The following is a 14102-nucleotide window of genomic DNA, read 5'->3' as shown; positions in this document are numbered from 1 at the left end:
CTTACCCAAAGAGCATCAGGTAGAAATCGGCAGGCCTTGCGAACGTGGTCTTTTTGGTGAATTGTCCAAATGCTTTTAGCGACTCAGGCCCTGAGACTACATTATCTTCCGCCACAACGAAATATTCATCTTCTTTCGTCTGTAAACATAAATATATAAATGAAAAGATTTATATTTTATTAATTTTTCAATCACAAATTAGACCGCCGTTATCATCGAAAAGTAGTACTTTCTAGATTGAAAAATGTCTCTAGCTATAATTGTTTATAAACTTCTGCAATACTTAGCATTGAGTCTACTGAGTAAAATAAGCTAAATGAAACGTACTTACCTTTGCGAAAACGAATGAGAGAGGAGCTAGTTTTGTTTTGACAGCGCCATCTCTCACGACAAAAATAAAAATTGTACGAAATTGAAATCAAAACCGGGTGGTTACTTCGAAATAAAACCGACGGCTTTGAATGCGCGAACGGAAGCGATTTCATAACTTTGATTTAGACAGATAAATCCCCAATTGCTGTTAAGACATATGTCTTCGTTTTCTTATTCATTTAAATGGTGTTATGTAATCGCGACATTAAAATAGTGCAAGGTCATGGCGGAAATATGTGGTTTCTTTGTTACCCTCACCGAACCATAGGAACCCTTCTTCGCAAAGCAGACCGACGCTCCTTTCTTACCTTGTTCGGGTACCCAACATACCGTCAGATATAAGATATGTGTACAGGCAGGCACTAGCACCCCCCCCCCCCCCCCCCCGCCCCGTTCCCCTCCCTCCTTTCAGGCTTGTTCGAAACCATTTTTCTGCATTTGATTAGAGTGATACCATCTGTTTGCGACAAACGTATTGGCTTTATTTCTCACACATCACACGCTGGTAAAAAGAATCGACTGCAACTTTTTTCACACACTTATTTCTCCGGCTAAAGCTCTCAGCAATGCCTATACTTCAAAAAAAGCTTGAGCATAGATCAAAAATTAAAAAAAAGCGAAATGACGCCACTGTGAAAACGTACTTCAATCTCCGCCAGTTTTCTGACTTTTGTAGCCCACATGCGGCCTCGCGGACGTACGACTCTCCCGTTTTAAACTTAAAGCAAGATCACTCTTGTTGGCCTCGTCTCTCTCGATTAAATCAGTGAACGCGAAGGGGTTCGGGTGCGATCTTACCGACATTGCTTTAATTTTTCGATGCCATGCCTCCATCTGTTTGTTGGTTCTGGATCCCCTGTTTCCGTGATGGTTCCACAGTCCCGGTTGGAAAATGCCCTCATCCAAGTCGCGTCAAGGTAATCGAATAATCCTAGAAGCTCCGGAATACCGAGCAATATACGGCCGGACGCAGAATCGCCCAGGGGCGAGGGATGTCAGAAGGCGAAAGAAAGGAAAGTGCCCCGAGCTTACGAATGAGCGCCCTTAGCTGGCTGTTTCTTGAATGTGCGCTTTGGAGCACAGCCCCCTGAACGGAAGCCCACACGTTTTGCGCAAAAATGAAAGTGGCACCCACGATGAGCAGCTTGGGGAAACACGACGCGCAGATCACCAAAAAGCGCTTGCTCAAAATCCGTCATGAAACTTTCAGGGGTCGAGGAAGGAATCCCAGCAGATGTGAATGTAATTATAGCCCTTCAAACGCAGGAGCATAAATTTGTAGCTAGCCGACCCGACAACAAAAAGCGAACGGCTGCGCCAATCACTCCGTCAGTTACAACATGCAGAGTTACAAGTTCGTCACACATGTAAGGTACAACAAAAAAAGCCCCGTCCGCGAAAAAATACTTTTAACTGACGACAGCCGTTGCATGCCATGTCATGTTGCGAAGGCAACAATTCAACGAGGTCTCTGCGGTCGTCGATGATGAAGAAGGGCTCCGCTCTTTTTGTCTTTTTGTGGGCGTCGTTGTCTTGCGGTGTGTCGGCTGATGAAGGAACCGGTGGCTGCGCTGAGCGCCTTCCTCGATGCATCGAATCCTTCAGGCTGGCAAACGTGGGTACATCTGCTGCGCCTTCATCTGGCACCTAGAATAAATTTAGTGATTTCGTTTAGGAAACTCTGCAGGATACTTCGTAGGTGTCATAGATATAATAATTTGCAAGGAAACTGCAGAGCAGGTTTGGAGAAGTTCCTCGTTAAACAAACTTGGCATGGGCGTATTCGGGTTGGGTGCTGCTGACGTTTTCAGCGTCAAGCGCAGCTGGTCCCTCACAAGCCCGGCTCGTCTGCAGCATGGTTATGGTCGCCTATAAGTAAAAGGAGCGTAAATGTGCAATGGCATGTTAACAGCCCTTAAGCATATACCTGGTGGCGCTAATAAGAGTAAGTAAGAAACGAATCAAATAGCAGTGGTTTCTATCATGCATAAATAGATCGTCTTAGACAAATCGGATAGAGCAACTTACGGGATCTGCTTTTCACCTTGTCCTTTTCAGTCAAAATCCAAGCCCCGCATCTTGATGAATTGTAACGGCAACGAGACGAAACCATTCCGTTTGCTTTCTGCCGCTGTTTGTGACATATGTAACCTTCAAGGAAGGGGCGCATTTCTTCTCTGCGTTTCCTCTATACAAACCTAGACATTGCCCCTGACTGATGTCTCAGTGTTGATTGGGTCGCGTTCTATTTCGGAGTGCAACGTTATATTTTTGAGTGTGAGGGGGACATAGAGTTCCGTGTTTTGACACAAAGACTGTTCATCGTTTGAAGACTCAGCTCCAGTGTTGGGGTAACGCGTTACTAGTAATGACGTTACCGGTAACGCGTTGCCTATTTTCGGTTACGCTTAACGTACTTTACTTTTTTAAAACAGTAACGGGTAATGTATCTACATTACGCAGTTCGAGTAACGGGTGACGGATTTACGTCACTGGTTACTTTTACTTCCTAAAACTTAAGACAAAGTTACAAAAATTGGTCATCGTGCCTCTAGGCGCCAAGCTAAGTGCTCTGTTGTTTTCTTTGCGTTTTTCTTTGCATTTTTTGTGAGTGTTTGGGGCAAGCCATAAAAAACGAAGTAATTATGTAAAGTGTGTGCATAGACGTAATGTTTCTAGAAATATGGCGATTAAGTATACATTTGACGTGAAAACATCAAACATATAAATTCATAACTCAAAAAGTAACGCCAAGATAATGTTCGTTACTTTATTTGGGTAACTGTAACGCGTTCTTTTCATTTTCAAATAATTTAATTTAATTGGCTTTATGTAGACACTAGGCCTAAGGTAACAAGACAAAAGGCAGATTAGCTCTGCCTGACTTGGCCCTATCACCCATTTGCAACGCTCAGGAGGCGAAAACAAAAACAATATTCATTAAACATTGCAAGAAGATACAATAGCACATCAGCAACAATCAACACAGCATGTTTTGTACAGAGCTTATACAATCGTTAGTGCACTTAATATTTTGGAAATAAATGAGACAGTTAATACAACTCCTGCACAATAAAAATGTAATCTAAAAGTATTTACTCAACATGTAATGAGAGAAAGTACCGCTGTAGACTAATTTTAAAGCAGTGTTTTGTTCCACAATCTCAGATTATTTTCCCAACGGCTGGATGTTTATTAAAAAAATCAGGCATCAAGTATGGTAATTGGTTACATCCATAATTCCGCCTAGACCAAGGTACTCTATAATAGCCGTGTCGGAGATTGTATTGTGTATTACTAGGAAGAAGCGCGTAAAAAACGGGTGGGGCCACTAATTATTTTGAGTGGTAAGAAAATTTATATGAAATATGAAAGCCGCTTACACTCTAAGAAAAACCTGTACGTCTACTTTCCCGCTCAACACTCGGAGAGCCAATCACCGCAACTCGCGGAGGCAGCTCAGCGAATGACGATGCCGAAACATATTTTTATACCAAAAAAACGCAGTCTGAGTTGTGACATTAATCAATACGAAATGTCAGACTTGCATTGCTTAATGTCACAACTGAGACTGCTTTTTTAGGTCTAAACATATGTTTCGGTATCACCATTCGCTGAGCTGCCTCCGTAAGGTGCGCTGATTGGATCTCCGAGTATTGTGCGGGAAATTAGACTCACGGAATTGTTTTAGAGTGTACAACTCCCTGTCAAGCCGAATTAGAGCGCAGCTCTCTCGAGGAGGAGGGAAGGGTACTGAGGGAAGCGCATACTTCTTTCTCCTCCTCACCTCCTAATCCTGCCTGCTACTCCTCACGGTTACGCCACCTGACCTCACGGGTGTCACCTGACCTCACGGGGGTCAAGTTACCTTACAAAGGTCACGTGATGTCACCCGGGTCACGTGACCTCAAGGAGGTCACGGGACGTCACCGGGGTCACGTGACCTTACGGTTACGCCGACGCCGCTCAAGCCAGAAACGAGAGCTTAAGATCTGCGCTCCAAGAGAACGGTGCTGTGTGGTCAGTATGCTGAAGTTTTTCTGCACATCCTATAGCTTTTGTTTTTGCAAAAGAAACAGCCTATCAATCTTTTTTTTTTGTTGTTCTTGTACCCCAGACTAATAAACAGTAATGGAGATGAAAGTATAATCAAAGTATAGTACAACTGACGTTTTAACCAGCATGGAACCATCAATCTAATTTTGTATAAAATACCAATAGATATCAAGATGCTTGCATGCATTTTAATAATATGATGTGTCCAGCTTAAATTTCTCCTGGCAATTTATAAACGTTTACACGGTCGATCACAGTCATAAATTTGTATAAAAATTTCACAATCGTCGGGTTTACCTCGTGGCTTAAAAAGGTCATATTTGTTTTCTTAACATTTAACTGAAATTGATTAGAGTCAAGCCAGTCCGATAACTCGTTGAGCCACATGTTAGTAGTAACTTCTAGATGACGTAAAAATGGATAAGAACAAAATAAGCTTGTATCGTCGGAGTACAAAACTATTTTAGGAGTGCTTTGGATAGGTAGAATATCATTAATATAAATAATAAAAAAACAGAGGACTTAAAATAAACCCCTATGATACCCCATGCGAAATTTGTTCTGGCTTGGACCGGTATCCATTAAAACACGCATATTGTAACCGTGAAGATAAGTAAGTACGTACGAAATCTAAAGCCACAACTAGAATGTTAAAAAACGGTAGTTTTTAAAACAATATATCAAGTTTAATGAGATCAAACGCTTTTCTATAGTCTAAAAATATTCCAGTGGTACTAGTTTATTTTCAAAATGTTGATTGATTTTTCTTTGATACTAAGTAGCGCCTTTTCTTTTGACCTTATTTTCTCTTTAAACCTTAATGCTGAATTACAAAGACGTATCTTTAATTCAAAAATTTGCATAGGCGTTTTGTATCAGATGTTCTAATACTTTTAAAAACAAGGGAAGTACGGATATGGGCCTAGAGTTATTAATGTTGTCAAAAGAACCTGGCCTTTGTACAAAACAGCAACTCTTGGACTTTTCATGCCATGGGGAAAAGTATTAAGGCTCGTTCACACTCTTGCAACCGAGTACGACCGAGAGAGACAAGGCTGGTTTTTAATCCTTTTGCGACTTCTTAGGACCAGCTCCGCTGCAGCGGGGCTGGTCCTAAGACGTCGCAAACGGCTTAAAACCCGGTCTGGTCTCTCTCGGTCGTACTCGGGCGCATACATGTGAACGGCACATTAGTTACTAATGGAATGTTACATATATGCTGTAGAGGAGAACATAAAAGATGGGCAACAGCTATGATTGGTATGGCCTTGATATCATCTGTTGTAATGAGTAACGTATTTCGTTACTTTTTTTCGGTGACGCCTACAATACTGCTGCAGCGCCCTCGATGCATCTCAGAAAAATGAAGAATGTAATTCCGGGTCCCGATTTTTCCTCGACCTCTGCCATTTCCCCTCTGAATTTACGGGGAAATTACGTTACATGGCTTTATGTCACGTGACCTATAGAACAATGTTGGTTCTCCACTAAATATGGCGGAAAAAGTGATGTCATCTGACTTGGTCACGTGACCTAAACGGAATTTTTGTTTGCCTACTACATTTAGCAGGAAAACTGACGCCACGTGACCTCGACAGCAATCAGTTTCTCCGCTAAATTTAGAAGAAGAAATGACGTCCGGTAACTTTGTGACACGTGACCAACACACGAATTCAGGAAAAAAGTTGTCTAAGTAGAAACGGTAAATCACTTGCGGACATTTTTATCTATTGTACTGCCATGTCCGTTGTCATTTTACACAAATTGCTAAACGTGTGGTAGTTTCTATAGTAACTAATAATATTTTCAATATTTACCTATTATATTGTAGCAGCCGAGCTAGTGGTGCTTCCGCGACGATGAAAAAGAAGCATCTCGGCGCGAACACACAGAACGAGACACCAGGAGCTGGGAAATTCGGCGACCGAGCGGCCCGGCGGCTACATCGAGCGATGCCCAGGACAGTTTCATTTCTTTTGTAAATATTGTACATAAAAAGTATGTTGGGAGGTATATTCCTGGTTACAACATAATTGGTGACCCGGACGTGATTCTGCCATGTCTACGGAGTCTGGTGAGCCTGCACAACCGGCAAGTGCCTCCCAAGCAAGCGCCACCTTGGGAATCGCGCTACCTCGGTCCTCACTTCACCGAAATTTTGGGCTGAGGATCCAGCGCTCTGGTTCGTACAAGTGGAGAACAAATTCCGCTTGCACCGCAGAACCTCCCAGACCCGGATATACGAGCTCCTCGTTGACGCCCTCCCGCCGCAAGCCGCTACCGAGGTGCGGGACGTTTTACTTTCCCCAAGCGGTGACACTCCTTACGAAGTTCTCAAAGAAGCCTTGGTCAGTCGCCTCGTCGCCTCTGAACAACGACGCCTTCAGCAGCTCCTCAGCGCAGAAGAGCTAGGCGACCGTCGACCCACCCAGCTCTTGTGACACCTGCAACACCTTCTGGGCGACAAGGCGGCCTCCATCGACGCCGCCATCCTCCGTGAGCTATTTCTACAACGGCTGCCGGCTTCTGTTCGTGTCGGCCTAGTGGTAGCCAACAGGCTTCCGCTTGTAGAACTGGCCGAGCTGGCGGATCGAATTATGGAGGTTTCCGGTCCCACCATCGGAGCAACACAGCAGTCTCCAGACCTTGTTTCGGACATCGCTAAGCTCCGTCAAGAAGTGCAGAACCTGACGACCATCGTGTCCGAGCTTCGGCGGGAATCCCGTGACCATGCTCAATCGTCGCAGCAACACTCTGGTCGCGAAAGTCGCCGTTGACCATCGCCGTCGCCTCGGCCTCCAGACACGTCGCTATGTCGGTACCACCGACAGTTCGGACCGAATGCCCGCCGCTGTTGTTCACCCTGTTCCTGGAACCATAAAAACGGGACGGCCGATCGCTAGTGGCGGCGAGCGACCCATATCGGCCCACCAGTCACCCCTTCCACATCCACGACAAGATCGTCGGCACCCGTTTCTTAGTGGACACAGGCGCTGAGGTCAGCATCATTCCAGCCTCATTTTTTGATCGCCGGAATCGCGTCCAAACTACATCATTGCAAGCTGTCAACGCTTCTCCCATCAAAACGTATCGACAAAAATCACTAACGTTGGACCTTGGCCTCCGACGACGGTTCCAGTGGTTGTTCTGGGTTGCAGACGTCAGCGACAAAATAATTGGAGCAGATTTCCTTCGGAACTTCAACATCTGGGTGGACATGACACAAAGAAGGCTAATTGATGCGACCACTCACCTACAAGTCTCTGGTATTGCGTCTCGAGCGCCAGCTCTTAGCCCCACTTTCGGCAAGCCACCTTCCAATTCATTTGCCAGGCTGCTCGAGAACTACCCAGACCTCATCAACCCGCACAACATCGGCGAGGTACCTAAGCATGACGTCACTCATCATATCGTGACGACGGGCCCGCCTGTCCATTGCCGACCACGTCAAGTCGGACCTGAAAAGCCGCAGGTCGCACGGCAGGAATTCGAGCATATGCTCCAACTCGGAGTCGTACGCCCATCTTCTAGTCCCTGGTCGTCCCCTCTGCACATGGTGCCCAAAAAGAGCGGCGATTGGCGACCGTGCGGGGATTATAGGGCTCTGAACTCAGCTACCATTCCTGACCGGTACCCGATCCCAAACGTTCAAGATTGCACTGCCTTTTTGAGGGATACCACCATTTACTCGAAGATAGACCTCATAAAGGCTTACCATCAAATTCCGGTTGAACCTGCTGACATACACAAGACGGCCATAACAACTCCTTTCGGCCTCTTTGAGTTCGTCACAATGCCATTTGGGCTGCGTAACACAGCCCAAACCTTCCAGCGATTTATTGACCAGGTCATCCGCGGTTTGCCTTTTTGTTTTGCCTACCTCGACGACCTCCTCGTAGCGAGCAAAACCCCGGAGGAACACAAGCGCCATCTCACCACACTTTTCGACAGGCTACACGAGTATGGCATTATAATAAACGTGGACAAATGCCAGTTTGGTGTACCAGAGCTGACCTTTCTTGGCCATCACATTGACTGTCAAGGTATCCGACCACTACCAGACAAGGTCAGAGTCGTCACCGATTGTCCACAACCTACAACAAAACGCACCCTCCGGCGATTTCTGGGGCTTGTAAACTTTTACAGGCGTTTTCTCCCCCACTTTGCCAAGCTTCTACAGCCATTGGAGACACTGCTTTGCACCTCCAAGGGCGAGAAATCAACGTTGCCATGGCCCCCGGAGGCGTCGATAGCATTGGAGAGCGTGAAGAAAGAACTAGCCGATGCCACACTCCTCGTACACCTGTCTTCAGATGCACCAACGTGCCTGATGGTCGATGCCTCGGACGTCGCGGTCGGAGGTGTGTTGCAGCAGAAGATCGCAAATATATGGTCCCCCATGTCATTTTTTTTTCACGTAAACTGCAAGACGCAGAGAGGAAGTATAGTACTTTCGGAAGAGAGTTACTTGCGGCTTACTTAGCCATCAAACATTTCCGACACTTCCTGGAAGGGCGTGCCTTCTTCATACCCGAAGGAAAAATCCATCAATGTAACGCTGTTTGGCAGTCAATGTTTTCTAGTGGACCGCTGACTGTGCCTGACTGTACGTCAAGCATGACTGATTGGCAAACAAGCTACTCTGACCTACAGTCAAACTCCAGTCAGACTCCGCTTGTCGGCTTTCTGATGGTTTCCTGGTGGCAGTCGGCCGCCGCGAAATGCCATCAGGATGTCTTGGTGGCGATTCTGACTGTACATCGATTGTCTCTGACTGTACGTCAAAAAGCTTTGACGTGCAGACAGACGTACGGTCAAAGGACGTAAAGTTCGTTCGGATACCACTATTTCGTCAAATCTATGAATACAAAAAGTAATCTATGCACGAGAAAACGATTTCGGGACGTGAGCCCATAAAACCGCTGACGTTAGAGATATGACAAGCAACGGACCGACAACCTTGATCAGAAGCCCGTCGAAGCGCCGAAGACGACACTTCGCCGACTTCGCTTCGCCCATAGAGATTTCGCCGAGCTTTCATGAACGATCGCTCTCGACTCGTTTTGTTTGCCCGCTTGCTTTAACCTGTCGATCCTGCTCGGGCTCTTCAATGTCTTATGTTTTAGTAGAATTTCTACTCGACAAGATCCAGCCTGTTGTGAGTTCCGACGATGTAAGGGACTTTAGCGGTGTAGTTGAAGGCGACAAGGTGTACCAGGTCTACTGGGCCGGTGACGCGCGAACAAAAGGATCGCTCTACGACGCGAAAGTACTCTACATGGCAGGTGAGTAGAACTGAAGTACGGCGAGTGATGTACGAGTGCTTTGCATAACACGCTGACGGCTTAACTGCATTTGTAGCCGAAACATATCGTATAAATCGAATAGTCAAAGCGAGTTTCGGAAGTGGAGGCGTAGCATAGTGGTTAAGATGCCCGATTTGTATGCGAGTGGTCGCGGATTCGATGCGCTGTGGACCAGATTTTTTTTTTTTTTTTACATTTTGTTTTATTGAGGCATTTGGCGATATTTATGAGTGTGTATAGCTTTACTCTTCTGTAAATGCTGCCCTTGTTGATGAAATTCCCTTGGCAGTGGCAGTCAGACGTCATCTGATGGACCATCAGATGACGTCTGATGGTCCATCACGTTCCACCAAAGCTGCTGACTGGCAGTCAGTGTCCCATATTACGTACCTTGATGGAATTTTCAATAGGGTAGCCACGGATCACAAACCGCTGGTTTATCCAATTCAGTCATCGAACCAAAATCATTCACCACGAGAGCTGCGACATCTTTCCTTCATCGCGGAATTCACTTCCGATATCCGACACGTGAAAGGAAAATAAAACACCGTCGCAGACACATTATCACGTCTGGAGCTGAATGCCCTCAACGCAAAGAAAGATCAGTTCACCTACTCTGAACTAGCTGCGGCTCAAGCACAGGACGAAGAACTTCGATCCATCATGAAGACCGGCACGTCCCTCGTCCTCGAAGAGGTAACCCTCCCTGATCATGGTATCACTTTGATATGTAAAACTTCGACACGAAAACCCCGCCCGTATGTGCCACGCCAACTGCGTCATGCGGTGTGCTCGTCATTTCACTCCCTCTGCCACCCAGGCATACGCGCAACACAAGAGCTGGTAACGAACCGTTTCGTATGGCCCAAAATCAACGCCGACATACGGGAATTCGTACGCTCTTGTCTTGCCTGCCAGAGGTCGAAGGTGCAGCGTCACACCCATACACCACTTGGCAAGTTTCCTCTTCCATCCACACGCTTTGAGAACGTCCATCTAGACAATGTTGGTCCACTTCCAACTTCACGGAATTTTTCATACCTATTGACATGCGTCGACAGATTTTCTCGCTGGCCAGAGGTGGTACCACTAGAAAAAATCACCGCTGAAACAGTAACACGCGCTTTCATATCCAGCTGGATCAGCCGCTTCGGTGTGCCTGCCACAATCACCACCGATCGCGGGCGCCAGTTTGAGTCCGCGATATTTAAAGAATTAACATCTCTTCTGGGCTCAGTACGGACGCGCACGACAGCATATCATCCTGCTGCGAAAGGCCTCGTCGAGCGACTCCACCGTCAGCTGAAGTCTGCGCTCCGATCACAAACCTTTCCCGATGCATGGGTTGACAACCTACCAGAGGTGTTACTAGGCATGCGATCAACTTTGAAGCCCGACTTGGGTTGTACAGTGGCAGAACTCGTGTACGGTTCTCCCCTTCGTCTCCCTGCTGACATGGTTGAACCATCAACGGCACAAAGACTAATGGACCCCGCCTCCTACGTACAACGACTCCGGGAAGCCATGAACTTTTTGCGCCCAGTACAGACACGGCAACCTAGCGCACGACAAGTCTTCGTTCATCCTGCCCTCGCCCAATCATCATAGGTATTCATACGTCGAGATGCGGTAAAGAAACCTCTCAGACCTCTATACGATGGCCCATACCAGGTCGTAGGCAGAACACCGAAGTTTTATACGGTACTTATACAGGGACGTCGAGATACAGTTTCCCTGGACCGACTAAAACCTGCTTTCACCACAGCCCTCGACACAACTACTACCCCTGCGTTGCAGAACAATGCTCCAACGCACTCCCCACTTGGTGCGCAAGTGGCCCAGGCCACTTGTCCAGGGGGGCGGGGGGGGGGGGGGGCATCTGTAGCAGCCGAGCTAGTGGTGCTTCCGCGACGATGAAAAAGAAGCATCTCGGCGCGAACACACAGAACGAGACACCACGAGCTGGGAAATTCGGCGACCGAGCGGCCCGGCGGCTACATCGAGCGATGCCCAGGACAGTTTCATTTCTTTTGTAAATATTGTACATAAAAAGTATGTTGGGAGGTATATTCCTGGTTACAACAATATAAGTCACTATACTGAACATATTTTTGCATCCGGTACACTTGTGTAAACCTGCTCTGCAGCACTATCATATCAAAAACACAACATTGTATCAAGCTGACCAATACAATATTCTTGCAACACAGAAAACATGAGCGTTAACAGCATGGGGGAGAATAAAAGTCTGGACGATTTAAATCTTGATTTTTGTCATGTTTCAATAGTGCTTTGAATCATACATGTTTCACTACAATATTTTGAATAAAAACATTTCCACAAAAATAATCCCAAAATAGTTTTATAATTTACAATGTTTCTATCATGCGATGCAGTTTATATGCATTGTTTGCTTTTTATATCAAGGAATCGCTAAACAAAAAAAAAAAATCTCATAACGCACTAAAATCAAGCATAAAGCAGTCGGCCGAGCGAATCGCAACCACACAATATTAAGCTGTTTTTTTTTCGTTCTACAAAGTCCCAGCTTAATAAAAACAAAGAAAAAAGTCACTTAAACCGTACTTTAAATTTACAGTAATTATTTCTTCTCGAATATTTTCAGTGGTCGGTTATTTATTAGTCAATCTGTCATGTTCAGAAATACATCTAGTCATCAAATACACTATTTTATAGCTTTACTAATGTAAAATAATACTATCTGGTATAACGCAAATGAGTCTTATTTAAATCATAGGCATCCAATAATTTATAGTTAAACAAATAGTTAATGTTTTCCGCTCACTCGATTCCCCTTGGCAAAGCGCAATCTGATGCAAACGGTTTCGAATAAAAAAGTCGACTTTATATGACAAACATTTTGTTTTCTTCTAAAATATTTCAGTTTCCAATTGCGTTGCACTCTTGGCGGCAATAACAAGACTTTCAAATATAAAGATACCAATATGTGGGGGTTGGACAATGAATACGCACCTGAAACCTGTGTATTCCAACAAGCTGGAGGTTTATTCGGGGCTTGCGAACCGTCTTGAAGATTGCATTCACCTTCGTGGAAGAAATAAAGCATTCGAACGGGTGTCAGTAATCGGAGCACAAAAGCCTCAGTAATCACTTTTTGTTTGGTCAATGAAAACTGACATTACTATATTATTTCTGAACAAGAACAAATGTAAACCATACGCACGATGTTCATAAGCCTTATGATGTATTGAGCCTGTATATATTTGCTTTCGTTGAGGGACTTGTGTATTACACTGTCAAACATGACGTACATTTCAGGTCGCCACACGGTGGGTGGCTCTGCAGCGTCATCTAGAAGGTTTCAAATCATGGCATTTTCTCAGTGCTTCGCAAGTTTAGAATTGACTGTGTAATCATTTTTTTTAATTTGCACGATGCAGATAAGTCGATCTTGTTTTCTGTGCAAGATAGTGAAACAGTCTCTAATTGAAAGCTTTCAAATTCATTATATCATTAAAGTGCGGTCTCGAATTGTAGTTACACGTGAAGCAAGAGCTGACGTCTACCGAAATATTTCAAAGCAAAAACCTAAGGAAGAAAAATTAGGGTTTATGCTGTGTACAGAAAATTGCATCAAGGTTATAAAGTGGCCAGTATGTACGCCGCGCATGTAACTGGAATTACAGCCTGCTCTTTGGTGTTTCTACAATTGGTCGAGAGGATTGCTGAGAAATGTTAAATATTTTAAAAACAAAATAAGCTTACTTTTTGGCGGTAGTCTTTCATCAGAACGTTCTTCAACGGGAACTGTAAACATCATAGTGATACTGAATGTAAGGAGTAATCAAAGTCAAAGGTTATAACTTTTCAAATGCATTCTTCTTCAGCAAAATTATACAGGATCAATTCCTGTTTTGCTGTCAATTATTTTTTTTTTGTCCCGTTTTTGCGGCTTTTAGTCGTTAAGGTATCTTCAAGATAATTTTCTCAAATTGTTACAATATCCGATGTCAGCGCACATGTGTTCATTCAAATGCCATCACCTCGAAACTGAACTATGCCGAAATAAAGTACTTAATTATTTTTGTTTGAAAGAAAAGACGACGAAGTGATATTTTTGCAATAAAATGCTTAGATGGGCCAGTTGGTACATCGTGGGAAAATAAGCGCCAAAAAAACACGGACAAAGAGTAGATTGACAATGACACAGGGCGCACTCTCAACTGAATTTATTAGGAAAAAACACAAACTTATATACCAATGGGAGCACACTATCAGACACCACACGTCACGTTAGTCTCCGCCCAGACCACGTTTCAAATATTCAAACTCATTCGTAGACAGAGCCAATGATGTATCGCTAATGCATTTTTTACCCCTTCTCCT

At 44.9% G+C, this 14102-nt stretch overlaps 1 protein-coding gene across 1 annotated transcript in view; it reads right to left on the bottom strand.

Annotated features, from left to right (window-relative positions):
* Positions 1 to 14102, bottom strand: part of LOC120841421 (venom metalloproteinase antarease-like TtrivMP_A) — a 39789-nt gene that overhangs the window by 20015 nt on the left and 5672 nt on the right. Inside the window, exons 5-8 of the mRNA XM_040212311.1 lie at positions 13482 to 13523; positions 12940 to 13067; positions 12729 to 12800; positions 6 to 139 (exon numbers count right to left, since the gene is read on the bottom strand). Coding sequence (XP_040068245.1) covers positions 6 to 139; positions 12729 to 12800; positions 12940 to 13067; positions 13482 to 13523 — 376 coding nt within the window. The remainder of the gene's footprint in view (positions 1 to 5; positions 140 to 12728; positions 12801 to 12939; positions 13068 to 13481; positions 13524 to 14102) is intronic.

Source organism: Ixodes scapularis, unplaced genomic scaffold (genome assembly GCF_016920785.2).
Source record: "Ixodes scapularis isolate PalLabHiFi unplaced genomic scaffold, ASM1692078v2 PGA_scaffold6__148_contigs__length_123643588, whole genome shotgun sequence".
NCBI lineage: Eukaryota > Metazoa > Arthropoda > Arachnida > Ixodida > Ixodidae > Ixodes > Ixodes scapularis.
Note: the sequence above shows the minus strand (reverse complement) of the source record. Positions and strands in the feature narration are given on the sequence as shown.